Source organism: Paramormyrops kingsleyae, chromosome 24, assembly GCF_048594095.1.
Source record: "Paramormyrops kingsleyae isolate MSU_618 chromosome 24, PKINGS_0.4, whole genome shotgun sequence".
Lineage (NCBI taxonomy): Eukaryota > Metazoa > Chordata > Actinopteri > Osteoglossiformes > Mormyridae > Paramormyrops > Paramormyrops kingsleyae.
The window spans coordinates 12,035,183-12,061,548 of NC_132820.1; the positions used below are offsets into that span (position 1 = coordinate 12,035,183).

Here is a 26,366-nt window from a genome sequence, read left to right on the forward strand (position 1 = left end):
CGGTAGTGCTGGTTGGATCTTTATTTGTATTTATATGTAGTCGTGAGGTTCTGAGGCAGCCTTCAAACATAAATGTAGAAAATCGGCTCACTTGTGTTCATAACACAAGCAAAATAGAAAAAACGCGATAGGACACATCGCCCATGTCTGGTTTACAGCGTCCTGTTACAGAGATGAGGAAGATAACGGAAGACGGGCAAATGCGGAAGTTATACTCTATTTCAGTGAGACATATCTTTTTCTATTCAGGTGCGTATATAAACTGGATGGGTCCTGTTATGAGAGTAGATCTAGAACACTTACCATCCTTGTAATCCAGAGTACAAAATGTAATCATAATGAGAGCCGGTATTAAGCGGCATCAGGAAATGTTGCTTTCAACCGAAACATTTCCCTCCTCCCCTGTAAAGGAAATATGAAAATAAACAGTAAGGAAATCAATCGATTCCTTGTAAGAGGATTTTCTGCTCCCTGCAGGTTAAAATAAGGCACCAAAACCTGCTTTGTGTGATTAACAAAATAAGATCCGTGCAGAAATGTATAATAAAACGCTAGCTTCGGCACGTGGTAACTTGTTACTAATAGGTTGCTGGTTCACGTCCTAGGAGCTTCCTGCTATTGTTCTTACTTAAGTTAGCTCCAGCTTCTGCTAAAAATGCACAGATATATTAATTGGTCAATACGTCCCCAGTGGCTTAAAACATGACAGCCGGCGCTGTCGTGATGCTCCATCGTCCTTAGGAAGTTTACTGTCAGACTTGGAAGGAAATGGTCCGTCTGTTTATGCAGATAGCGGCGGTGAAGATATACGCAACGTGCCGCACCATCCGCTTGAAACGGCTTTAATACGGCAATCGGGCTCTTTACTACCTATACTCGCCGCTGAAATATATTCATATATATGTAAAATAGTTTAAAAAAGACAGAGGCGCGCCCTTGGTGTCGACGGGAAGTGCGCGCATTTGGGCGCCTGTCAGTGGGCTATCTTTCAGAAGCAGGACAGGTAAGTGCCGTTAGCTTGTCTGCTGGGGGCTGATAAGCTCACAGGCTGGTACTGATTAGAGGCGATCCACATTTTGGGAATTTTACACTTTGTTTCAGTTCCTTTTACCGGCGACACAGGGACGCCACAGCAGCTGTGGTCCAGGACAGACCCGCTAACTTCCTTTTTTATATTAAATCTCCCATGTTATTTTAGATGCATCCGAGCACAGCGAAACCATCCGCCGTACCGCTTCGATCGGACCGCGGGCGGCTTTCTCGAACCCGTTTGAACCCTGATTGAACCCGGCAACTCCTCTATTTCCGGCGTAAATATCTACATTTGTAGCGGTTTCCATCTGATGTGAAATATACTGCAAGGCGACAAAATTAAATCTTAATGGGACGAAAAAGGTCTCAGGCTGGTTTTCGGGCTCCTGCGGTATTGCCCTGTAGATATAATTGCGCAGTTCTTTTATTTTTAACACAATCCGCATATCCCCTGGTGAGTAATGATGCCCAAAATTTGAAAAAGAGCCGAAAAGTCTAATTGAATTCTGCTAGAGCTGTTTTATAATAAACAGATAAATGCTTGCCTTATTATTCACCGGTATTGCTCTCGTCTGGATTAGATTTATTTTAAGAAGCCTGACTGATCGTTTAATTTAAGTGTACTTATATCCTGTATGTGGACTTAACGTTGTGAAAGAAAGCAGAGCAGCATAGCGCTGTCACAAGTTCCCGTTTTAACAAAGAATGCGCGCCAACGGCTTAAAATATGTACTAAAATATGTGCTTGAGGTCTGCCGAATTTCAAGCACGCTTTTTCGATGGAATGGACAGAACAACGGGGTTATTTTTGGTCATGTTATAGATCGGTGATACAGGTCTGCGTCCTTCCAAAGGCCGTTTTAGGGTACAGCTCCGGCGAAAGGCGGATCTAGGATGTAAGAATCGTGAGAACCTGCCAGGAGATACTGTGCAATATCGCATCTCCGAACTTCTGTTTCGTAGACCGCGAATGGCTGAGTGGCTGCGTACTGGTGGGATGTAAGAATGTGGCCTGGCCCTCTGCCCAGCTCTAGGTTTGACAGGGGTCGGGCCAGATTAATGCATAGGCTATCCTGGGCTATAACGTAGGACTCAGGCAGACCTCAGGGCCTCGCCCCACATCGGGATACATGGACTGGGCAGTGAAACTGGCAACGCCTGAACGTCTATGTTGATGTCAGCCTGTCCCCCCCCCCCCCAGGTACCATTAAGGCTCCCCCCTGGATAAAAACAGGAAATGTCTGCCGCCCTAGAGAACCACACTACACTTTGTTCTCCAGAACAACCCGATTCCTCACGACTTAAGGTGGATGACAGGGCAGGAATATGCAGAATATTATCTCATATTCTAAGGGGCTAAGGGCCCTCCAGCAGCAGAATTACACTCTCAGAAAAAATGGTAAAAATTTGTACCTTTGCTTGTCACTGGGGCTGTACCTTTAAGGGTCTGCCAATTGTACCTTTAACTGTAGGTAATTGTACCTTTTAAGGTATAGAAATAGTCTAAAATGAACATTACTGTACCATTGATGGTATATTAATGCTGTTTGTACCTTTGGGATGTTCCTCAGAGTCCATTTCTGTACCTTAAAAGGTACAATAACAGGAGTACAGCCCGGTGACATGCAAAGGTACAGATTTTGTACCCTTTTTTCTAAGAGTGTAGTGCCTAGTATAGATGCTAGTGCTAGTATACTTATGTTGGTATGTCCCATGCGTAGCACATGGGTCACACTCCTCTTCCTCTTCACAGGTGAGTGTCTGTTGTGGCTGAAGGCTGGTTCTGCTGTCTTACTGCCATGTCTCAAGAGCACTCACCCCTGCTGCCCAATGGGGCGTGGAGCAGGCCGGTGATCCCAGTGACCCCGGCCCCGCGAGCGTCTGTATCTGGGCGTGAGGAGATGGGCCTGTTGAACCCGGAGCCGGCGCCCACCACACACCGCAGCCTCAACACCTTCTTTGGGGTGTTCGTGCCCACCGTACTGTCCATGTTCAGCATCGTGCTCTTCCTCAGGACAGGTGAGCGCTCCAGCAGGGGGCGCTATTCGGTCAGCTGCCACCGGAACCTCTGCCTCGAGGTCACGCAGCTTTACAGGACTTTCCAGCTTATCCGTGATGTCTGCATGATAACACGTGCCCCAAAACACAGGTCTTAATGAGGGGGCAGTGGAAAGAGGACAGAGATTCTTTAAATATATCAAAATAGTTGCCAGATAAAATTCTCCTGAAATATCCATATATGTGAAGCGGTCGGAATGGCCTGTGCCAGCCATTTCTAATGTTTCATACAGATTTATGTTTGAGTATATAAAAATGAACAGCTTTTTATTTGAATTAATAATAAATATACAGCTCTGAAAAAAATTGAGACCACTCTTTATTTAAAAAAAAAAAAAATCTGAATTACTAAATCCTGGTTTAATCCTGGTTCTGCTGGCAGAAGGCTACACTGAGCTTCCAGGGTCAAAGTTTCTAATACAGCAGTACAGAAGAATCAGGTGAAGCGGGAGATCAGAGATGACCGTCAACTTATCCTGCAGTGCCTCACAAATCGGAGGATGGCCTCAAGTTACCTTCAAAAAGAATGGGAAACATTAAGTGGTGTGAAGTGCACTGTTAGGACAATTCATAACAGGCTCCAAGAAGCAGGACTGAAGTCCCATAAAGGAAGAAGCCCTTCATTAATGGGAAGCAGGGAAGAGCCAGGCTGGAATTTGCACATACCCATAAACTGAGAAATGAATGAAACTGAAAATTTTGCTGTGGTGTCAATTTTTTTAGAGAGCTGTATAGTAAAATGTAACAAGACATGTTAATATAGCTTACATGCGGCGTGAATAATCGTTGAAAAATAGCCGCAGCTGATGGAGACGAAGACGTCTGCAGGAAATCATCTCCCAGGCCGTCATAATTATACTTGTGGTTTAGCTTCTGACTGGCTTTTTGGGGGCATTGTGGGTATTTAGTGTAACTGGTGTGACTTGCTAGCGCTCGCAGTATGGTGGGTTCTCATTTATATAACGATGGCTTCCTATCCCAGGTTTCGTCCTGGGCCACGCCGGCCTTCTGCAGGCCCTCCTCATGCTCTGCGTGGCCTACGTCATTGTCTCGCTGACCGTCCTGTCAGTCTGTGCCATCTCCACCAATGGTGCTGTACAGGGGGGCGGGGCTTATTGTATCCTTGCAAATAGTGTCATGCCACCTGACAGAATCAAAAGAGGCATTTTTAAGTCCATTCTAAAGTACTTGCACTCAAATATTTATTCTTCTGCACCAATATGACTTACTGTTAGTGGGAAAGATAAGTTCGACAAATAAGCAATGTATCGTTTTAGCCGATAAAATTAGAATTGGTATCTTGGGATCACGGTTCAGTCTGCTAAAGCTGGATTATGACCTAAAATTGTACCCAAGTACCCAAGTGAGACTTAACATTGTTCGACTACGGTTATCTTTCTGAAATGAAGTTGAGGCAGATATACAGTCCAATAAAAAAGTATGTGGCCCAAATGCACTGATCCACATCTTAGCAAAAATATGGGCCAGTGAAGGCAGTCAGCATGACCTTGAGAAGGACGCGTGTCTCCTTGACATCAGCTGTGTCCCAGTTATGATCAGCCGCTCGCTGGGGCCCGAGTTTGGCGGCAGCATCGGCCTGATGTCCTACCTGTCCAAGGTGTGTGCGTGTGGCGTCTACGTGCTGGGGTTGGTGGAGGCCATCCTGAACATCTTCGGCAGGGATCCAGGTTGGTGCCAGACAAGCTACCTCTACTAGCTGCTCCTGTGCCAGTGAAGCACCTTTCGCACCATCAGAATAATTCATACACCAGCCTTGGGCTGCGTATACCTCTGTGCACTGAGTATACATCTGTGCACTGCGTATACCTCTGTGCACTGCGTATACCTCTGTGCACTGCGTATACATCTGTGCACTGCGTATACCTCTGTGCACTGCGTATACATCTGTGCACTGCGTATACCTCTGTGCACTGCGTATACATCTGTGCACTGCGTATACCTCTGTGCACTGCGTATACCTCTGTGCACTGCGTATACATCTGCACTGCGTATACCTCTGTGCACTGAGTATACATCTGTGCACTGCGTATACATCTGTGCACTGCGTATACCTCTGTGCACTGCGTATACATCTGTGCACTGCGTATACCTCTGTGCACTGCGTATACCTCTGTGCACTGAGTATACATCTGTGCACTGCGTATACATCTGTGCACTGCGTATACCTCTGTGCACTGCGTATACATCTGTGCACTGCGTATACCTCTGTGCACTGCGTATACATCTGTGCACTGCGTATACCTCTGTGCACTGCGTATACATCTGTGCACTGAGTATACATCTGTGCACGTCCCGCTCAGTGATAGGCACTCAGTTCCTCCAGTTTGGCCTGTGTCAGTAATCACCACCATTTCTGCCCCCACCCTTCCTCCCTGCAGCCTCCCAGGTCTCCGAGGGCCTACACGTGCTCCCCCAGGGATACTGGTACACGGTGCTATACTCGTCTGCGGTGTTACTGGTCTGCCTGGTGATCTGCCTGGTGGGAGCCCACATCTACTCCCGGGCCGCCTTCCTCATCTTCCTGGTGGTGACCATTTCGCTGCTCTCCATCTTCATCAGCCCGCTGGTTCTGGGGCCGCGCAATTTCACCTTCAGCCACCAGGGCGGCGGCAACCACACCCGCGTCTACAACGCCAGCTTCACTGGCTTCAACAGCACCACACTGCGGAACAACTTGGGCCGTAAGTCACTGCGGGGGGGGATGCATCTGTCTGCTTTAGCCAATCAGAGAGAGCAGCACCAAAGTCAGTTTTGGGGGGGGGGGGAAGTCAAATTAATTTATCAGCAATCGCGCAATGGAGCATCAGCAGCGTCACAGCCAATGAGAATCGCAGCTGAACAGATGGTTCCTCTTAGTACCCGCCTCCATAAACAGGAAGTGATGCCTTTTTGTTGTCAAGCAATGAAAATAAACACTGCCTGCTCTGATGATCATGATCAGTGACCCCTTTCTCTACCTTCTTATTTATTCCCTTTCATCACGCCCCCGCCCCCCCCCCCCCCGTAGCGGGATACACCTTGGACTACAGCACAGACACCATCATGTCCTTCGCCACCGTGTTTGCCGTCATGTTCACCAGCTGCACCGGCGTCATGGCCGGGGCGAACATGTCAGGTACCACTGGTGTGGGGGTGACCTCACTGTCACTGCTCTGCACCATTCTGTGACGCTAAGGTACAAGCCTCACAGCTACCCTGCTTCCCCAACTGTCTCCTCTACTGCCTCCACTGCAGGAGAGTTAAAGAACCCCAGCGCCTCCATCCCCAAGGGCACCATCACCGCTGTCCTCTACACCTTCTTCGTCTACGTGCTCCTCTTCCTCTTGGTCAGCTCCACCTGTGACAGGCATGTGGAGGAAAGCCTGGACCCAGATCTCGCTCTCTCATGCGCGGGCATTTTGCTTACATAAAAATGTTTTAAGGGCAGAAAGGAAAATGATTCCAGAGAGATAACCAATCAGATTGCAGTGAAGGTGGGTCCAAGCAAGTAGAGGAGGCAGGACCAACCAATCAAATGACTTGGTCCTGCCTCCTCTAGTTGTTTGGACCCACCTCCTCTACAATCTGATTGGTTATCTCTCTGGACCAATCATTTTTCATTTTGCCCTCAGAACATTTTTGCGCAAGTAAAACTCCCATCTCTCTCTATATATATATCCCACCATGGTCTCTCCCTCCACACGTGGCTCCAGGGTCTTGCTGGTCCAGGATTACGGTTTCTTCCAGCGCATCAACATCTGGCCACCCTTCGTCATCATCGGCGTATACTGCGCCTCGCTCTCCGCTGCCATGTGCTGCCTGATTGGTGCCTCCCGCATCCTGCACGCTCTGGCGAAGGACCAGCTCTTTGGTATGGCAGGCGCCGAGGGACATCTCTCACGCAACTCACTGCAAAACGTCTGTTTCTGAGTCCTGGGATTTGAACCCATGACTGACTGGTGCACCCGCATTCTACCTGTCGCAGGTCGGCTTCTGGCCCCAGCTGCCATCACCTCCAGCTCGGGGAACCCGTGGGTGTCGGTTCTGTGTACCTGGGCTCTGGTGCAGGTGAGGTTTTTAAAGGGGGGGGAGGTGCTCTCTGTGTGGGGGTGTCTGAAACGGCCACGTCTCCCTGTGCCGCAGTGCGTGGTATTCGCTGGGCAGCTGAACACCATCGCCGGCCTCGTCACCGTGTTCTACCTGCTAGCCTACGCCGCCGTCGACCTGGCTTGCCTCAGCCTTGAGTGGGCATCAGCCCCCAACTTCCGGTACCGTCCCGGCCTCATCCTCCATGGTCAATTATTAAATGTTGTGGGCTTGGTGCGCGGGGTCATTCTAACTGTGGGGTGACAGGTAGTTTGTGGGGGGGCTCTTTGCTGAATAACCCTGATGTAACTATAACCACTAGTTTGCCCCACCCCAACTCCACCCAAACCTGGCTTGACTCCGCCCCCCCAGACCCACCTTCCAGTACTTCTCCTGGCACACCTGCTTCCTGGGCATCGTCAGCTGCGTGGTCATGATGTTCGTCATCAACGCCGTCTACTCCTCAGCCAGCATAGTGCTGCTGCTGCTCCTGCTGCTGTTCCTGCACTACAGAGCCCCCACCAGCAGTTGGGGCTACATCAGCCAGGCGCTCATCTTCCACCAGGTGAAGCCTCGAACCCGGGCAAACCTCTAGCCAGGGGGTAGGGCTGGGCGAGATCATATCGCACATGCGCGATAATCACCACGCTAATAATCACCAAGCAGATTACTAGTACAGCTAATATATTAATGGGGCATTAAGTTAGTAATTCGTCATATTATGTTTAATAAACGTGCAAGAAGTACCACCACACCGCCGACGTCGTTTTTTTTACCTTGTTTATCCACAATATCTCCTCTTTTAAAAGATGAGCTGTTCCTTTCTTCATATCGCGCCAAATTATACCAAACCATAGTATACCAAAACCGCATTATGTGGTGTGCTCCGCTAACCGAATTTAATAAACATATCGGTACGGCAAATTTATACAGATTACTAACTTCTGAGTGTCACAAAACGCATCTCATTAATATTTTAACTGTACTACTAATCTACTTACCAATTTTTGGGCGTAAATAAACATCCACATAGCACCGAAAAGCTAACCTTCAGGCAAATGTTTCACCTGTCATCTCAAGCCCTGGTGATTATTGCACATGCGCGATATAATATCGATATGATGTCAGACATGCGTGATATAATATCGATATGATGTCACACATGCGAGATATAATATCGATATGATGTCACACATGCGAGATATAATATCGATATGATGTCACACATGCGTGATATAATATCGATATGATGTCACACATGCGAGATATAATATCGATATGATGTCACACATGCGTGATATAATATCGATATGATGTCGCCCAGCCCTACCAGGGGGCTTAGTTCCCACTGATCCTGACCTAATCGGTTGATGATGTCATGGGAGACTCGCACATGCTCAGTTACGTGCGTGTTCTGCTCTGCACACGGGAGCAGGTTTACACCCCATTCTGCTCACTGCATTTGCAGCATTATTTACACACCCAGAAACACCTGGATAAACAGCTTTTTTCCTACCCCAGGGGTCCATACCACTCACTGCAGCCCCCCCCCCCCATTTAACCTGCCCTCTGTGTCTGCCTCACCTCCACCTACCTTTCCACCCCTGACCAGGTGCGCAAGTTTCTGCTGATGCTGGATGTGCGGAAGGAGCACGTGAAGTTCTGGAGGCCACAGGTGCTGCTGATGGTGGCCAACCCACGTTCCTCTGGACACCTCGTCACCTTCGTGAACCAGCTAAAGAAGGGTGGCCTGTTTGTGCTGGGACACGTGCAGCTGGGGGACCTGGGTGAGGGGGCCATGGGTAGCTGGGGGAACTGGGAGAGGGGGCCGCGCGCAGCTGGGGGGAACTGGGAGAGGGGGCCACAGGTAGCTGGGGGGAAGTGGGAGGGGGGCCACTGGGGTCTCTGTGCTTTGACCCACACAGTCACCCTTCAGGGCCATGTGTGTTGGCGCTATGGGGGGAGCCAGAGGAGCTGCCTTTGGCTTTGATTTCCCAGGCAGGTGTGTCACCCTCCTGTCATCCCGCCAGATGTCCTGCCCTCGGATCCCATCCAGCTCCATTATAACTACTGGCTGAGCCTGGTGGACAAGCTGGAGGTGAAGGCCTTTGTGGACCTCACACTGTCCCCCTCCGTCCGACAGGGGACACAGCACCTGCTGCGCATCACTGGCCTCGGTGAGCCACAAGGCCTCGTTTGTACCTCTACTGGTCAGCTCAGGGCCAAGAAAAAGGGCAGTCGGGGGTTAATAATCACTTCACATTTTTATTTTATATTTACGTTATGATATGGCTGATAATGGCAGCCAAATTGCAAGCCTGGCTTCTGCTCCTCCTCTAATGGAGCGGCTCAGTTCTGCCTGACTCGCCTCATGCTCCCTCAGAGGTGGAGTGGCCAGAGCTTGCAATACCCAAGTTGTCCACTAGATGGCTTCTCTGCCTGCAAAACAGAGGTTGCTCGTAACAGCACGGAAAAACCTACCGAGAAAATCAGTTGAGAGTTGAGTGTGAACCTTTGCTTAGTATTTCCAGGTCAGTGACCCAGCAATTTAAAGCCCTGGAGCTTTGGCAGCTGATCAACGTAAATGTAAATTCTGCGGTCATGTGACCTGACCATTGGGCTGGCTGCTCTTCGCTAACTTCCTGTCCCCTCTTCTGCCCCCACCCCACCTCGCCCCCATCTCTTTCCAAGGTGGCATGAAACCCAACACGCTGATCTTGGGCTTCTATGATGACTGTGCACCTGATGACTACTTCCTGCAGGACCCCGCCTTCTCTGAGGGGTCCTGGGCCCGCCGGGGGGAGGACAACTTCGGCGTGGACCTGTCTTCGTTCCGGACCCACTTCCCCCCTGTGCGTGGAGCTGGCTCTCCCCGCTGGCTCTCCCCGGAGGAGTACGTGGGCATCATCTCAGATGCCATCAAGATGGGCAAGAACGTGTGCCTGGGCCGTTACTTCTTCCAGTTGGAGGGGGCGTGGCTTCAGCCGCGGAAGGGCGGGGCTGACAGGACTGTGGACGTATGGCCGCTGGACTTGCTGCGGCCCGAGAGTAGCGGCTGCGTGGATGTCGGCGTTCTCTTCCTGCTGCAGATGGCGTGTGTGCTCAACATGGCCACCGGGTGGCGCCGTGCCCAGCTGCGCATCTTCCTGTGCGTGGAGGAGGCCAAGGCGGGCAACCAGGGCTGGGTGACCAAGGAGGAGACGCTGCGAGAGCTGCTGGGGAAGCTGCGCATCCGGGCGTCCATCGAGATCGTGCCCTGGGACGCGGTGCTGAGACTGCAGGGTGGGACAGGGGGCGGGGCTGGGACAGGGGGCGGGGCTGGGGCTGGGACCTCCCCTAGCTTTACAAAATCCAGAGACTTCCTGTCTGGTCTGAATGGCCTGCTGATGAAGCACAGTGCCCAGGCCGCGGTCCGCTTTCTGTTCCTGCCCCGCCCCCCAGCAGACCCCAGCCAATCACAGCAGTACTTGGCAGAGCTGGACGCTCTGACGGATGGGCTCGGCCCCACCCTCCTGATCCATGGCGTCACGCCAGTGACATGCACCGAGCTCTAAGTGGGTGCCGTCAGAGGGCCTGTACAGAAATTTAGTTACTTTAGAATGTTTTACTGGATCATCCTTCCACATCCACCCTTCAGATGGGAGGGGAGCGAAAGTTTGCTGAATGCACAGCAGGGGGCAAACTACTGAAACTAAAGACCAGAAATTCCAGGTATCTGTGGGGGGGGGAGGGGGGCAATCCCAGCCAGTGCCAGGCCTGTGCCAAAGTGCATCTGTTCTCAGAACTATCAAACACCATGGGCACATTACTACTGTAGATATTTGCATAAAATGGTGTAGCCAGTGACCGCGCGGTTACCGTACTGTATAGACGTGTCGTACCTGCTGAATAATCGGCTGGCATCACTCAGCTCTTATTTGCTTAGGTCACATGACCGAGCATCTTCAGGGATGAGTTAGCATGTGCTGTCAGTTTGCAGCACACCGCAGCAATATTGTCCGTGTCATACCGACGTTTGTGTTCAGCACCACGTCCTTCCTCGGGGCTCGTCTCCACGTTAATCTTCCCAGATCGAAGGACACTCACCCGGGGTAAGGAGCTTTCTTTAAGCTAGTATGTTCTTGTGAACCTTATTTAAATCAGCAGAGCCAGCTGTGAGCTCAGGCAGCGCGTGTGGCTGGTCGCAGACGCACGTTAGCATAATCAGCGCGAGGTTTTCGTCCTGCTGCATTTCTGCGTATGTAAATGTGCTCACATTGGGGGGGGGGGGGGGGGGGGGTCACGTTGCCTGGAAATGCTTTGTTGCTTTTTCAAAGCGCTGGTTCAGCAGGACCTCGTTATCGTTAAGCCGCAGCATCTCTTGGGAATTGCAGCCGTTTAAGGAAAAGGAAAACGGCGATTACAAGAGTCCTTATTTCTGTAAAAAGCCATTATCGTGTAACTAACTTTGTTTGTGTCTGAAGGGCGATGACGACAAACTTTACTTCTCCTTTTAATAAAGTATATTAACTAACCACCTATGCACTTTGCAGTCCCTTGTGGGCCCCGATCCCGCAGCACGGGGCCCCGATCCCGCAGCACGGGGCCCCTACCTATTTCAGCAGGATTTATAAAGTGAACTTATATTATTTATAACCAAAGCAGTAGAGTCAGTGCAGTTAGCTTTAAGTCCAGCTGCCCCCCAGCAATGCTGCCGAGCTCAGCTGTAAAAGAAACGCCTCAACCCCCCCGCTCCACAACATTTTTAAGGAAACTGCCGTTACTGCAGAGATTATGGAGGTCAAAGCGCTTTGGCCAAGGGCAAGAATAGCACTGTTGCCATGGAGACAATGGTTGACGGGGGGGGGGGGGGGGGGGGGGGGGGCAAAGCACTAGCAGAAGCCATGCGCAAAAATACTTCCATTTATTGAGTATAAAAATACACTACAGCACTGTGGTGGACTAACAGTGAGTTGCTCAGCATTCGTTTCAGGTTATGTGACGTTTCCGTGACAACCTTATTTGAAGTGCTTATGCATATTATGGGGTCAAGGGTGGTGTCATCGCAGACAGGGTCACATGCTAGAGCTCCACCCTCAAAGCCACTTCGACGTCTTTCTGCCGGCTCGTCGAACGCCACGAAGCCTGGTGAGCGCAGCCTAATTAGCGACGTGCTATCAGCTCCGGTGGCTCACTCTAACCCCCTCCCCTCGCCGCCCACCCCCCCTCCCCAGCATCCACCTCCAGTGCACGTGACAGACACTCACTGCCGCCTTTAACTCTGCTTCTTCTGCGACTCCTGTATCATGGCCTCGATCTGCTGCTGGTGGCTCCGGGCGAATCGCTCCATCTGCCTCACGGAGAACGAGGACAGACGAATCCATTCGGGGAAGAGGATGGAGAATGCAAAGTGCTGTAGGGTGGGGGGAGAGAGAGAGAGAGAGAGAGAGAACTGGTCACATGACCCTAAATGTAACCCTGTAATGCGGTGATTCTCAACGCAGTACTCAGGCCCGCTGATACTGCACATTTTTGCTTCAGTAGGGAGCTAGGAGGGAGCAAAAATGTGGGCTCTGTGGGATTCCCCGAGAACAGGGCTGAGAAACAGTGCTACAACACATAACACAGTAGGTAGTGATACTTTCTGTCCTACACTAGGTGGCACTATGGAGTCCACGCTGAACATGTGAGAAACACGATTTCTGAGTCGGTCCCCTGGAATTCAGCGAACTCCCAAATGATCCCAATGTCCCAAGGTGCTGAAAGTGAGTTGAACTAACACCCCCCCCCCCCCAGTAAATGGTGTCCAGCGATTGGCAAGGAGCCAGTGAGGTGCATGTCTCCAATTCCCTGACCTGCAGGGCGTGTAGCACGCAGCCGCTGGTGAAGCTGGAGTAGCCCACGGTGTTGAGGGCCTCGTGGGCGTAGGCTGATGCGCTCTTCACAAAGGCCCCCACCTCGATGTTGTAGGTCATGTTGGTGGATACGATGAAGGGAGTCACACACTGGGTGGGAGTCACAAAACACAAACGCCTTAACACTGATACGGAACACTGGTCTCGCCGATTGTGCTCAGCACGTGCTGGTCTGGAGTTCCGTTCTGAATTTCTACAAGGTCGCTACTTGACCTTTGGGTCAGTATGTCCTGTTTGTAATGGATTAACGTTTCAGTAAGAAGCCAGAGCTTCAGTAGAACTTTTGTTGTCGCTGCTCGTTGTCTGTTAAGTTCATTCAATAGTAATGACATCAGTCATCCATCATGGTGGATTTCGTATCGCACGCTGCAGCGGCAGCTTCGACACCCTGCCCGGGTACCTGCACTGTGATCCCCTGGGATCTGTACTCCGAGTTGAGGCATCTGGAGAAGTAGGTCACGAAGATCTAGCGAAGGAGAGGAACCACTGTATCAGTAGAGCAGTCAAAAGCCGGGACTCGGGATGTGATGCAAGAGTGTTAGCCACAAAGCTAAATGCTAACTGCTGACATCCAGTTGCAATTCTGTGTACAAGAGGTGCTGCACACACACACACACACACACACACACACACACACGAGGACCAAGACTAGCTGCATGGATTTCAGAGGACAGAGCCAGAGCATAATGGGCAGATGGAGAGTCACACATACTCTCCCAAGTAGGGAGAAAAATCGCTGCACAATCCCTCACCCCGATGGACACAATCTCTCATGGCTTCCAAGTGTCGAACTCTGCCCCCCCCCCCATCCCAAACACTCACATGCAAAAAAGGAACCCGGAGAACAAGGAGAGCCCATGAGATAGACCACAACCCAGAAAGATGAACAGAACCTCAGGGGCACAGCAGGGCCGACCGGCAGGACCGAAGACCCAGAGGCTGTTAAAGGCGGTGAGCAGGAAAGAGGAGCTCACCTTGGTGGCCGAGTAGAGGGTGAGCAGGGGCTGAGGCGCAGAGGCAGCCTCTGAGGACACGTTAATGATCAGCCCTTTACACCTGTGGGAGACACAATGTCCGCAGACACAGAAACCCCTCATGGGAGTTTTGCTTACACAAAAATGAAAAACAAAAAATGATGGTCCAGAGAGATAACCAATCAGATTGTAGAGGAGCTGGGCCCAAGCAACTAGAGGAGGTCTGATTGCTTGGACCCACCTCCTCTACTATCTGATTGGTTATCTCTCTGAACCAATAATTTTTCATTTTGCCCTCAGAACATTGTTGTGTAAGTAAAACTCCCATGAGCAAAAAAAATCAACCCCCCACCCCACCCCTGGCAGGGTGATCATGGTGGGAGGTGAAGTTACCTTTCCGCCATGTGTGGAAGAACAAGTCGGCTCATCTGGGGAGGAACGGGGACATGGTATCAGTCACATGATCCCCGCCAGGGTTGGGGCCATTCGGGAATACATTCACTAATTCAAATCCAGATCAGGAAATGGAACTGGAGTTGGAGTTTAAATCTCCTTGAAATTTGAATTCGATTCCAATTCTGTTCCCCATAGTTCCCCCCCCCCACCAATCCCAACTCCAGTTCCATTTCCAGATTTAGATTGGAATTGATGAATGCATTCCGGAATGGCCAACCCTGATCACCACCATCTTCCCCATTATCGGATTCACAGTCCACATCCTCTCCAAGCGCCAACACCCCACCTCCGATCCGTCACATGCTTCCTGCTACTCATTTATTTGCTAGTTTGTTTGTTTACACATGAAGTAAGAGTCATACATGCCCCACAGACTCAGGTCATGCAGAAGGTCATCGCCACCCAGGGTAGGTCCCATCAGGGCTCTGTAGCAGAACCACTAACCCAGCGACTGAAGCGGCTGTCTGCTAGACCCTCAAACGTAGATCATCTAGTACACCGATAAGGAATAAGGCTGACACGTGCGTGAGTTCCTGTTCTCGGTCTATCTGAATCAGAGTGTGTACTTCTTCACAAATTTACAGTAACTCCCTGACACCCACCAAGCCACAACCACCCCTGGCAAATTTTACTACCCCCCCCCAGCCAGCACTAGGGTCGGGAATCCTACTTGAAACCCCGGAGGAACCTCTACAACCCTGATGGCTGCTCCCATTAATCAACAGAAGTGAAAGCTGTAATTATATAGTGTTTTTTTAGCACTTATGTCTCATGTGTGTGTCATTATATTAGTTGTACATACAGTACTGCCCAACCTCTATCTGTGGACTTGTTAGCGTGTTTGTATGTACAAAACACCACGTAATGCATTGTTATTGACCGGTACAGCTAACAATGAATTGGTTAACCGGCTGTACCTGCTGTTACCAAATGGCTTTCCCACTTGTACTGGAGCGGGGGCGTGACGTCTATTCCAGCTCCGAATTCTAACCTCTGAGGTAAATGGGACGCAACATAATTTTAAGGGTATTTTAAAAAGCAACGCTATTCTGGTGTTTTCTGATGAAATATGCATGGGGAGGGGCTGGGGTATTTTTGAACAAATATTTCGCGGTATACCCAAACCTCCGTGTTATACGGTATTACTGTAATACCGTCCAAGTCTAGCTAGCAGCTCCCCCTCCTGGTAGGATGTCTGCTATTTTATACAGCTTGGGAAAAGGAGTCCATCTATTCAGCAACACTGTCCTCGCAGTGAAAGGGAACCTAGCTGTAGCCAGAGCAAGTAGAGAAGGAGCCAGTGGGAAGAGAAGCAGTGCGTGCGAGATGTGGAAATGCGCTGTATGTCTGTTTTTGATCACCATGGAGATCACAGATAGCCGCCCCTGTCAGATTCAGATGGAAGGGACACCCTCAGACACGCCTCAATTCAGTTAAGACACGCCAGCTTTCTGGTTAGACGAGATAAAGTTATTACTTAACCTGACGCTTAAACTCTCAGATTTAGCTCTTTGAGGGAGCCTGTTCCCTAGCTGCAGTGTTCATGAAGCTCTCTGCGGCAATGCGACCGCGGGCAGAGACCGCCATGCTGACGAGGAGCCCGGGCACGCTTACCTGGGTGACGGACAGGATGTTACAGTTGATGACCTGAGTTATTCTCTGCCGAAAGAGATGAGACGTTTAGGTAAATCAGTGGTAGGAACATTCCTATTTAAAAGCGACTGGGCCAGACGGGCCAAGCAGTGAGTTCTATTAAGTGTTTCGGGACCTCATAGTCGACCCCCCCCCCCCCCCCCCCCCCGCTAAACATGCTAAAGGACTCATTTGAAAGATATATCCTGCTAATGTATTTGAGAGAGGCTAATATCTAATTGATTTTAAAAAAAGATAAGCAATCTCTTTACTTGAAAATCCTTTTCCAAAGTACTGGCTACACAGCTGGAGAGCTCACTCCCCATGCTTATCAATGAAAACCAAACTGGGGTCACCCGTGCAATAATCTGTGCAGATCACTGAACAGAAATCAGATTTTTCATCAGCAGTCAACAGATGGTCTGATTGTCTCTTTGGATACCGAGATGGAATTTGACCCTGTGTCTGTACACTTTGGCAAGATTTGGGTTTGGGGAACATTTCATCAGATGGACTAAATTACTCTATAATAATCCTCTCTCTGTGGTACTCAGCAATGGGCTGAGATCTCCCAATTTCTGCACCCAGAGAGGCACAAGGCAGGACTGTCCCCTTCCCCCCCCCCCTCCTGGCTATTGAACCATTGGCCGAGGCTCTCAAGATGAACCATAACATACATGCCTTAGTTACAGTTCATAGACATCACAAGATGACCTTCTATGCTGACGACATTCTGATCTTCATAACTAAGCCTGAGATATCCATCTCTAACCTCACTGACACCATCAGTAAGTTCAGTGTCTTTTCAGGTTATAAAATTAATTTTAGTAAGCCTGAGGCGATGCCCTTGGGCAGCTAAAAGCATCATATATCATATATCATCCCTGAACTTGACAAAATGTATAAAATGAACTGTGTTCCTCTGCTTGAATGCATTAGACTAAGTTTTCAGAGGTGGAATGCAATTCCTATTTCCTGGCTGGGTCATGTGGCTCTTCTCAAAATGAATAATCTCTCTAGATTGCTTTACCCAATTCAGATGATCCCAGTTATTCTCTCACATAAAACCATTCAAAGTCTGATTAGCTGGTTTAGTTCCTTTATATGGGCTAAGAAGAAACCACGTCTTAGACTAGCAGCATAATGCCTCTCGTGCTCATGGGGTGGACCTGACCTCCCTGACATTCGAAAATACCAGCTCACCTCTGCTTCATTACTGACTGGGTACACAAAGACTACCTCCCTCTGGATAGATATAGAAAATTCCATGTCTAAATTACCTCTTGTAAACTTACTATTTATAAGAAAGACCAAATCTCTAACAAATGTGTGTTCTAACCCTATTACAGTTTGCACTGTTAGAGCCTGACACATTGTTAGAAGATTAGAAGGTAAAGAGTCAATTTACCTGCATCTTCACACCAGTATGTGACAACCCAGACTTCTTAAGAGACCCTGGTTTTCGGGCTTGGGCCAGTAAAGGGCTTTACAGCTTATGTGATTTGATGGATGGATCTACTTTGATGTCATTTAATCAGTTAACAGAGAGATACAATATTCAAAAACAGGAGTTTTTTTTTTGTTATTTAGAAATAAGTTAAAAGCGATACCACCGTTCTCTCTAATCAAAGGACTTCATGAATAGAGCGGCAATTAAAAAAAAAAAATCACAATTGGGACGTTCCATAGGTATTTTTTTATATGGACTCCTTAAGTACAGTTCTGCGGGAACTTCACGTTTTAAGGCGGTATGGGGAAGGGAACATAATTTAAAGATCTCAGATGATGATTGGGAGCATGAAAGTACCTTAAGTGTCTGTAACAGAAATGCAAAACAGAGATCAGCAGTCTCACTCACTGCTTGAAGTCTTGCAGGAAAATGCAGAAGTTCTGGCATATGGTGGGACAAGAGATAAATAAGATCTTATCTACAAACTTGTAGTGCAAAAGCCACAGAGTATGTTGCTTGGAATCTCAAACTGCTTTATTACTGATAGAAATACAAGGAGCAGTTGTACAAAATGTTAACTTTCTGTGCCAGAAAACACATTCTCCTGAATCGGACAACAGATAAAGCCCCCTCTAGAAGAGAGGGACATAATGTCATATTAAAATACGCATCTCAGGACTATTTGACATGTGTATGTTACATAACAAAGACGACACCTTTCATAGAATATGGAAACCTTTATTGCTATACATTGGGATGAATATTGCAAGCACACTTACAAGGGGGTTTATATAGGACAAGAGTGGATGAGCCGTGTAATTGATTACTTGTCATTTATTGCTTGTTTTTATTTCTGTACCAATATTAATTCCCATGTCCCTGTGTCAGTGAGCAGAGTTGTTGCTACATTGTTTTGCTGTTTGTTTTTTTTCCTTTCCTTGTTTTTGTTCTTGTTGAATATTTTTAAAGTCAATAAACATTATGTAAAAACACACAAAAAAAGCGTTTGGACAGAGGTTCTTACCTGCTCAGGGTCCGGAACGTCCAAAAAGCTGACCAACATTCCCGCATAGTTCATACCCACGTTGTTTACTGGACAGGATGACAGGGAAACAAACAATGCACATTTCACAGCATCAGTGAGTCAGCAGTATCATGGATGAGCTTCTGTTTAGTGCAGGTCTCTTCAAATCTGGCCCTCGATTACCAAATCCAGGCCGTGTTTTCAGTTCTCCCAGGTACTTAGTTTAATAATTACTGATTCTGATTGGTCAGAGGCTTCACACCTGACTCACGGGTGAAGGAAGGCGGGAAAATCAAGAGGAATCAGACGCTGAGGACCGTGATTAGGTCTTGGTTTTGTGCACGGGTGTCAAACTCCAGTCCTGGGGGGGGCCGAAGTCCTGCACATTTTTGGGTTTCCCCTCATTTAACACACCTGATTTAACTCCTTGTGCTAATTACCACACAGCTCTTGAGCTGAATAATTTGTGGTGGAACAGGGAAAGAACTAAGCTACGCAGGGCTCCGGCCCCCCAGGACTGCAGTTTGACACCCCTGGTTTAGTGGATGGAACGATGTATGGTAAAAGTGGCTCAGTGGGCTGCACTAGCATTTCGATGGCTGTGGGTTCGAATCCCAAGTCTGCTGTGGGTTCGAATCCCAAGTCTGCTCTGCCTGCATGTTCTCCCTATATTGCGTGGCTTTACTCCCCCTGTCCAAAGCAAGCATCTGGCATCTATAAATTGCCTGTAATGTGCCATTATGTTTGACGATATATGCAGAAGACTGGCCTTCTGTCCAAGGTGTCCTGCCTACCGCCCCCTGCTGCCCGGGATAGGCTACAGCACCCCCCACAACCCTGTCATGGAAAAGCAGCTGAGGGATGCAGGGGTGCCCACGGTCTATATTGTTACAATCTCATCTGTTGCTGCTGTCCCAGGGTGCCCACGGTTTCCATGTGTGCCTGCAGTACCCAGAATGCCGATCTCCAAGCCCTGCAGCTTCTCTGCGATGCGAGGATAGATCTGCGGCCCCTCTGTGAAATCTGTCTGGATGATCCGAGTCTGTCTTCCATACATACTCTCTGAAACAGACATTACTGGGTTATATATACACCAAGTACAGAAACAGCAGTCCTCTTTTGACACACAGATGCCCCCACCCCACACACCTATCTCCTTGGCAACAGCCTGCAGCTTCCCTTCTGACCTGCTGACCAGAACCACATCCAGTCCTCTGCTGGCCAACTGAAAGGTGACACAGAGACATCATAGACGGACAACAATAAATAACCCTGAGTGGAAAGCAGAACATGGTGCCAACATTCAGCCGTCCGGTAAGGTTACCTCCATAGCATAAGCTTTTCCAATTCCAGAGGTTGCCCCAGTAACAACTACAAAAAAACAAAGAAGGTCAGAGCACTGGTAGGCTAAGTTACTGCACCCAAAAATATTGGGTAATCAGCTAAAACCTAAAGTTCCAACACACGTAATGTCATAATGACCATGTTAACACAGTAAAAACCTACAATGTCATATGTAAGTATTGTGCTAAAATCGTAGGCAGCCAAAGAAAATGTTTAAATCATCTTTGCGAGTGTAGAACTATCACTATGGTATTACACCTGTCAAAGTTACAGCTTAGCGGTTTCAAGACCTCTGCTAAAATCACCACATTATTTCCAGCAACCGTGCAATACAACCATGTACGACTCGCCCACTCACACCTCATATAGCTAATCAATAATTAACTTAACTAATTAAAAAGTCAATTAGTTAAAATTTAATAAACACATGGAATGGCTGAGGTGCCCCTTAGGAGAGGTCTGGGAACGGAAGCGGTGTTCATCTAGCCGTCCAGCAAAGTTCCAATAACTTTTCTGAGAACAGAAGGGCCGGCTCGCCCTATAGGCAACGCGGCTACTGAGCAGGGGCACCATTGCATTTGGAGGCACAAAAGAACGAATATGTATATATATATAAAAAAAAAAAATCAGAAGGTATTTTAATATCAGAAGAAATACCTCCGACTGCATTCCATGATATTAGTTATTTACAGTATATTTCTGTATTTTTCTTGTCAATCAGACATTGGATTAGCAGCCATGTACCATGCGCCGCTGTAATGTTTTTTCATGAAAATGAATCGGCAAAAATTTGTTTTCTGCTGCTATGAGGAGGAGCTCACCAGAATCCTGCCTACAGCACCAGAACACTTAGGCATGCCTTGATCACATCTAAGTTCAGGGATAAAACACAGGCAGAATTTAAAAACATATCTGTTTATTGATATTCCCATTTATCCAGAGATAATATGCATGTATTTTTCTTGGATTGTTATACTGGTTTTGGTTAAATTGTTTTCTCTAAAATGAATCACACAGTCGTGACTTTTGCATTGCCCTGAGGAACGACAACTGGACTGCTGCACAACAATACGAACAAAAGCACAGGACGGGCATAATCTCCTCCCAGGAACCGCTGGAACAAACAAGAGACGGTCTAACCCCCCTAAGGTCCACACAATGAGCCATCGCATTACATTTTGCCCTCGGGAGCTTTATACGTTACTAAAGAACAGAGGAAGAAAGCCAAGTAAGCCGCTGATAACAGCACTATTCTGCAAAGTCATTAGCTGGGAGCCGGAGTGTCCCACATAGCAATCATTCTTTTCCCAGGAGTAATCCAGAAGCATGATGTTTGTATGATTTTTAAGTGTTAAAGGGGAATTATAATGCGCATGTACCAACTCACGCGCTGCTTCATACAAAAAAAGAACTGACGTCTAGTTTCAATGGCGAATTTAGCACAGGCGGTTGGAAACTAACAGTAACAATGCATTTTCCGTCTGCAGCCTGTTGCTCAGCATTCCCAGCAGGGGGCGTCGAAAAGGCGTGGATACCCCATGCAGATTTAGGGGTCCAGCCCTTACAGGGATCCTTGAGTATGCAAAATGAGATGCAAAATTGTACGGGGGGCAGGTGACATTTTGTCAGGGGCGCCAGGATATCTAGGTATGCCCATGATAAACTTTTTTTGGTGTCACATACTCTCTCGTTCTTGATCTAGCTGTTCATCACCATGATGTTATTTGTTATCAGACAACAAAACGGAAGGCAGGAAACAGGGCTGGTTCTGGGGGGGCAGTGCCCCCGTGACAACATGCATGCCCCCCTGTGGCCCTCATAAATTCGTATTCTACTTATGTCTATAATATATGTATTATTGTTGTAATATATAATAATAATTATATATATATGTGGGCTAAAATGTGCGCTGGCAACAGGCGAAACAGAAATATAGACACATTTTCTTGATAGATTCTTAACGCGGGGGCGCCGGATGGTAAAGTCACTTCAGTTGGTGAAAAGCGAGGTTAACGACAAAAAATAAATAAATAAAACAAATTTGTCAAGCTTGAGGAAGCAGAACAGCATGAACAAGAAATCACAGTGAGTTACATATTTGTAAAAGCTGTGAAATGTGACTGCAAAGGTCTGCGTAAATAACATCGCTTTTCAAAATTGTCTTTTGCTTCTTAATCCTGGCAATCTAGTGTAAGTAATACCCCGAGGCCATTATGGTCAAATGCATCTGCCCCCCCTAACAGGACAACTGGCCCCAGTCTGGCCCCCCAGAACAGCCACCTGCAGGGCGGCATTGGGACTGATGGTCTCTGATTTAAACAATTCAGTTAAAGCTGGGGAAACGAGCGTAAACAAATCCGGCTTCTGGCTAACTTAAACCATCTTTAGATGCTAATCGCTGCTTGCATTTTTCCCGTCTGTACATTTGTCCCGAAATCATATTTCGGATCAGTCACCTGCCCATTAACTGCTGCCACTATTTTCTTTTCACTCGTCTTTATCCGTCCTTTAATACGTCATTTCATAATAAATTTTATGCTGTTTCAAGAACACCAAAATTGTCACCCTTCTATTTGTCCTTTTAATAGCTACCATGTCATTCGCTTTTTAAGAACGTGAGGGGTATTAATGAAGCCTAAACTAAGAATTAGATAATGCAGTAAAACATCCAATAGCGGACCCCAAAGTCCCAGCAGATCCCACATCAAGGTCCACGTACTCGGGACAGCATGGACCAGATCACATCTAGTTCACTGTAAGATACTAGATCTTTAATCTGAAAATACAAAGTGGCAACAGCAAAACAAAGTCTGGAAACAGCAATTTGATGCATACAAAAATATAAAACACCAAATAATAAGTGCGGATTGCCTGAGGTAACGTGTCGAAGGTCTGTTTTGAATTTAATGCGCTACTACCGACTACCAAGCTTCGGCAACTGCAAAGCGCAACTTGCTTCACCAAACGTCCACTTCCTATTACTCGCAGGTACTAATATTCTTTATCGTCTGTTCGCTGTCAGGCGCTTATGAAACATCCCCAGTTGGGTGCCCGAGTACTCATGGCTACAGGTGCGTCGGTCCCGGTTCCGGTAGCGGTTCCTGAACTTACCGGCCCACTGTCCATAAGCTCTCAGATCCGCTCGCCAGTACTCTGACAGCACGTAAACCCGAAAGCCGCGCCAGCATTTCCACGTGAATTTACAGCAATAAAATAGAACAGTGAAACCCCCGATTACAACCAGGGCGCGCAGAACAAGCGCCGATTCTAACAATGTCTCCATTCTGCTGAACGTTCCCAGCCACGGCCAGCAGCCCGGTGTTTGCTGGTATTTGCCTGATGACAGACCTTTTCACACACGGACCATTTTCACGTGTTCATCGCCATTGGCTGAGCGCTGTTAAATATTCCCAAATCCGCGAGTAACGCGAGCGATTGAACCCGCCCCTTAAATTTGCACCGACTCGAGTAAAGGATTCACACTCGTTTGCTTCCTTTTCATATGCCTATTAATAATAAATAATCCATGCTGTGAAGATTCATTATAACTTAGGACAGACATTTACAAGCCCTTTATGTCAAAACACAGCTTGTTAAAAATATGTTACCTGACTTGTTTGTCATTATAAAATCTATAAAATTCATAAATCTCCAATGCAGTAGTAACTTTTACACAAACATGGTTGATCACAATTATGTAAAAGTTTAAAAGCACTGAAGTTAATCAAAACTGAGTGTTCGTCGATAGTCCTGGTTGTCCTTCATCAGGACAGCAAAAGTGCTTTTATTGTGACATTAAGCTGATTTCTTCTTTATTTGTAGACGGTAGTCTACCATATCTCTGCATAGCTGACATTTATTGTGACCTCTTTAAGCCGATGTCAGTTGCCAGAATATTTCACCTAGAAGCGATTTATTATTTAAATATTGGCATGGCTACACCGGCTATGCCGGTTCATGCCTAGAATTTTTTAAAAGAAAATATGACTCATTATATAAATACTCTAGCGTCGGCGAGATATCCCGCATAGCGCAGCCAGTCAGTGCTGGAAATATTGTAAATAGCCCTTGTATGTGTTATTGTAAATACTTGTGTTCTGTTTCATGTTGTCGCCTGCATCCTTGGCTGTGCTATATCTGAGCCCTGTCCGATCCTCGCGTGTCTGTAGTTCAGTAGGGTGAGTATCGTGAAAACGGGACACCTGGCAGAATGGGAGAGTTAACCCATATATGACATTGTGACATAGCAGGGGGCAGCTAATTCAGCCCCCAGGGAGCAGTGCTTGGGGGTGGTACCTTGCTCAGGGTACCTCAGTGGTGTCTTGCTGGTCAGGAAGTATGCTTCCCTAACCATTAAGCCAGCACCATTATTTTTCCAGAAAACAATTTTCCCATTTTAACAATACTCACCCTAGACCTCAATCCTGTTCCTGGTGCCCCACTGTCAGAATGTTTTCATTCCAACCCACACTGCTTTCAACCCGCTACATTAATTATTAGGATATTAAAGGGCATATAAGCCTGATTAAGGTAGGGTTGGAATGAAATGGTTGGAACCTAAAGGCCAATTCATACTTGACTTTCCTGTGCGCACTTTCAGTTGTGGATGAGAGGATGAGGCATACATTTCATCATCATGGGTTGACTGCGGATAACTGTGGATGGTTCATGTGTAGCCTAGATTTTTATGTCTAGCAGAAACCTTACACATCCGTGGGCATCGACCATGCATGTGCAAGATAATTGATTAGGTATGTCCAGTAGGTGGCACGGTGGAGTTTCACAGATCAGTGGTCAATAACAAAAGCGTAGAGGAACAATAGTTGCTGCGGTGGTAGTTATGGAGAGCAGCTGCATGAGGAGGGTCGGATCTGCCCGCATATCTAATTTTTCATACTGTCCAGACATTATACCGAGGTGTACGCTATTTTAAAAAGGAGTAGTATTCTGGTATTTTGAAATCTTGCCGATAAAATTCGCCAAGGAGGTGGGGAGTGTAAGGATTTCAAAATACTGTGGTATGCCTTATTACCGTAATACTGCCCAAGCCTTGGATAATAACTATACAACTTCATATAAGTTTTCCTGTCTCACTGCACTGCTTGTATGTTGTGTTTGCTGCAATATGTCTGCCCTCTCCTGGTCTGCAGTAATATCACTGCACCGACCGCGACTGTTCGTCTCCCTAGCCAAATGCAGTATGGACACAAGCTACTGCGTGTGCTACTGTCCCCAGCCTGAAAGCACACGCACAAAAGTGAAGCATGTACTGGGTTTTACTGTCCAGCATCTGATCTCCGTATGTTTCCCTGTTATGTGTGTCAGTTTGGTGCCTGTGTTAGTCTTTTTACGGGCTTAATAAAAGCCCATTGTTTCCTCTTTCAATAAGCCTCCTTGTTTCTTGCCACCGCCGCGATGCCTCAGTCTGCCAGACATTACACTGGTGTCAGAAGTGGGGTAGCAGAAGCAGGTGACCTGGACATTGCCTTGACAGCCTGCTCTAGCTTGGCTGACCTGCGGGTGGCTATGGAGCAGCAAAGCGGGAGACACGGCGGCCGAGAGCCGCGACGAATCCCTGGAGCAGCTGCACGAGTCCCTGGAGCAGCTGCACGAGCTGGCCCCACTGGAGTTGGGGACCAGCAGAAGCAACAGCCTGGCATTCAGCAACAACAGCCTGGCATTCAGCAATAGGTCCCCAACAAGCCGCAGAAGAAGAAGGGCCAAGGCCCCGGGGGACTCGCACTGCCGGAGACTGCTGGCAGCTCAGAGCCCAGTAGCAGCCCGACTCTGCCAGTGGTCCCCAGCTGCTCAGCATGTCCGCGGTCACCTGAGAGAGAGCACCGGGGGCTGCTGCCAGACCTTCGCAACTTGCTGGAGGATATGGCAGAGGACTGGCTGTAGTAGTTGCCAGGATGGTCGACTTTTGGGAGGGGGGCAGTGAAGCACCGGTGACATGGCTCCGCATAGCGGAGTCCAGTTTGTATGCTGAGCATGCAGGGAATATTGTAAATAACCCCTGTGTGTGTTATAGTAAATACTAGTGTTGTATTCCTTATTGTCACGCGAGTCCTTGTCCATGTCATAGGTAAACCCTGTGTGATCCTCGCGTGTCTTTAGCCATATTAATTACCCACTATGGATGTGCCTTTCTGTCTGGTGTCTGACCTCCCGTGGTTCCCTGTTGTGTGTGTCGGTGGTTGTTTGGTGCCTGTGTTAGTCCTTTTGAGGGCTTAATAAAAGGGCATTCTTTCCCCTTACAATAAGCGTGTCTTTTCATGCCGCAACCACAATGACACGGTCTGCCAGACTTTGCGATACTGTCACAGAGAAATTCACCACAACCCTGTGCTGGATACACACTTATAGAAGATGAAGGAATAAATATTAGAAGGAAATCAGCTATAAAATTCACATGA

At 48.0% G+C, this 26,366-nt stretch overlaps 2 protein-coding genes across 7 annotated transcripts; one reads left to right on the forward strand and one right to left on the reverse strand.

The window, feature by feature from the left end:
• The first annotated feature begins 177 nt into the window (after positions 1–177).
• On the forward strand, positions 178–11,445 carry slc12a9 (solute carrier family 12 member 9). Of its 5 annotated transcripts, XM_072706822.1 has the most exons (15): positions 1,318–1,486; positions 2,234–2,338; positions 2,786–3,051; positions 4,073–4,207; positions 4,641–4,778; positions 5,490–5,792; positions 6,119–6,226; positions 6,346–6,457; positions 6,804–6,961; positions 7,076–7,158; positions 7,234–7,358; positions 7,549–7,741; positions 8,789–8,963; positions 9,207–9,353; positions 9,868–11,445. In XM_072706822.1, exons 3-15 carry the CDS (start codon positions 2,832–2,834, stop codon positions 10,728–10,730), a joined length of 2,760 nt encoding a protein of 919 aa, XP_072562923.1. In that variant the 5' UTR covers positions 1,318–1,486; positions 2,234–2,338; positions 2,786–2,831; the 3' UTR covers positions 10,731–11,445. The 5 variants fall into 5 exon arrangements, with proteins under 5 accessions (XP_023700685.2, XP_023700683.2, XP_023700687.2 ...); XM_023844917.2 differs by lacking the exons at positions 1,318–1,486; positions 2,234–2,338 and adding an exon at positions 178–249; XM_023844915.2 differs by lacking the exons at positions 1,318–1,486; positions 2,234–2,338 and adding an exon at positions 624–1,003.
• Positions 9,480–23,316, reverse strand: hsd20b2 (hydroxysteroid (20-beta) dehydrogenase 2). 2 transcript variants are annotated; one of them, XM_023844921.2, is made up of 12 exons: positions 23,062–23,316; positions 19,931–19,977; positions 19,756–19,831; positions 19,558–19,668; positions 18,607–18,674; positions 16,115–16,159; positions 14,438–14,472; positions 14,045–14,126; positions 13,471–13,536; positions 13,011–13,160; positions 12,423–12,568; positions 9,480–9,615 (listed from the first exon to the last, which is right to left on the reverse strand). In XM_023844921.2, exons 1-11 carry the CDS (start codon positions 23,231–23,233, stop codon positions 12,431–12,433), a joined length of 990 nt encoding a protein of 329 aa, XP_023700689.1. In that variant the 5' UTR covers positions 23,234–23,316; the 3' UTR covers positions 9,480–9,615; positions 12,423–12,430. The 2 variants fall into 2 exon arrangements, with proteins under 2 accessions (XP_023700689.1, XP_023700688.1); XM_023844920.2 differs by lacking the exon at positions 9,480–9,615 and adding an exon at positions 12,061–12,300.
• Between the last annotated feature and the right edge of the window lie 3,050 nt (positions 23,317–26,366).

Excerpts from the sequence above, each read along its gene's own strand:
- slc12a9 (XM_023844917.2), top strand. The coding sequence starts at position 2,832 with ATGTCTCAAGAGCACTCACCCCTGCTGCCCAATGGGGCGTGGAGCAGG. Across the intron at positions 4,208-4,640 it reads ACAGGGGGGCGGGGCTTATT|TTATGATCAGCCGCTCGCTG; the intron begins GTATCCTTGCAA and ends GCTGTGTCCCAG. Across the intron at positions 8,964-9,206 it reads CGTGCAGCTGGGGGACCTGG|ATGTCCTGCCCTCGGATCCC; the intron begins GTGAGGGGGCCA and ends TCATCCCGCCAG.
- hsd20b2 (XM_023844921.2), bottom strand. The coding sequence starts at position 23,233 with ATGGAGACATTGTTAGAATCGGCGCTTGTTCTGCGCGCCCTGGTTGTA. Across the intron at positions 19,669-19,755 it reads GGCTGTTGCCAAGGAGATAG|AGAGTATGTATGGAAGACAG; the intron begins GTGTGTGGGGTG and ends TGTCTGTTTCAG. Across the intron at positions 14,127-14,437 it reads CTTCCACACATGGCGGAAAG|GTGTAAAGGGCTGATCATTA; the intron begins GTAACTTCACCT and ends TGTCTCCCACAG.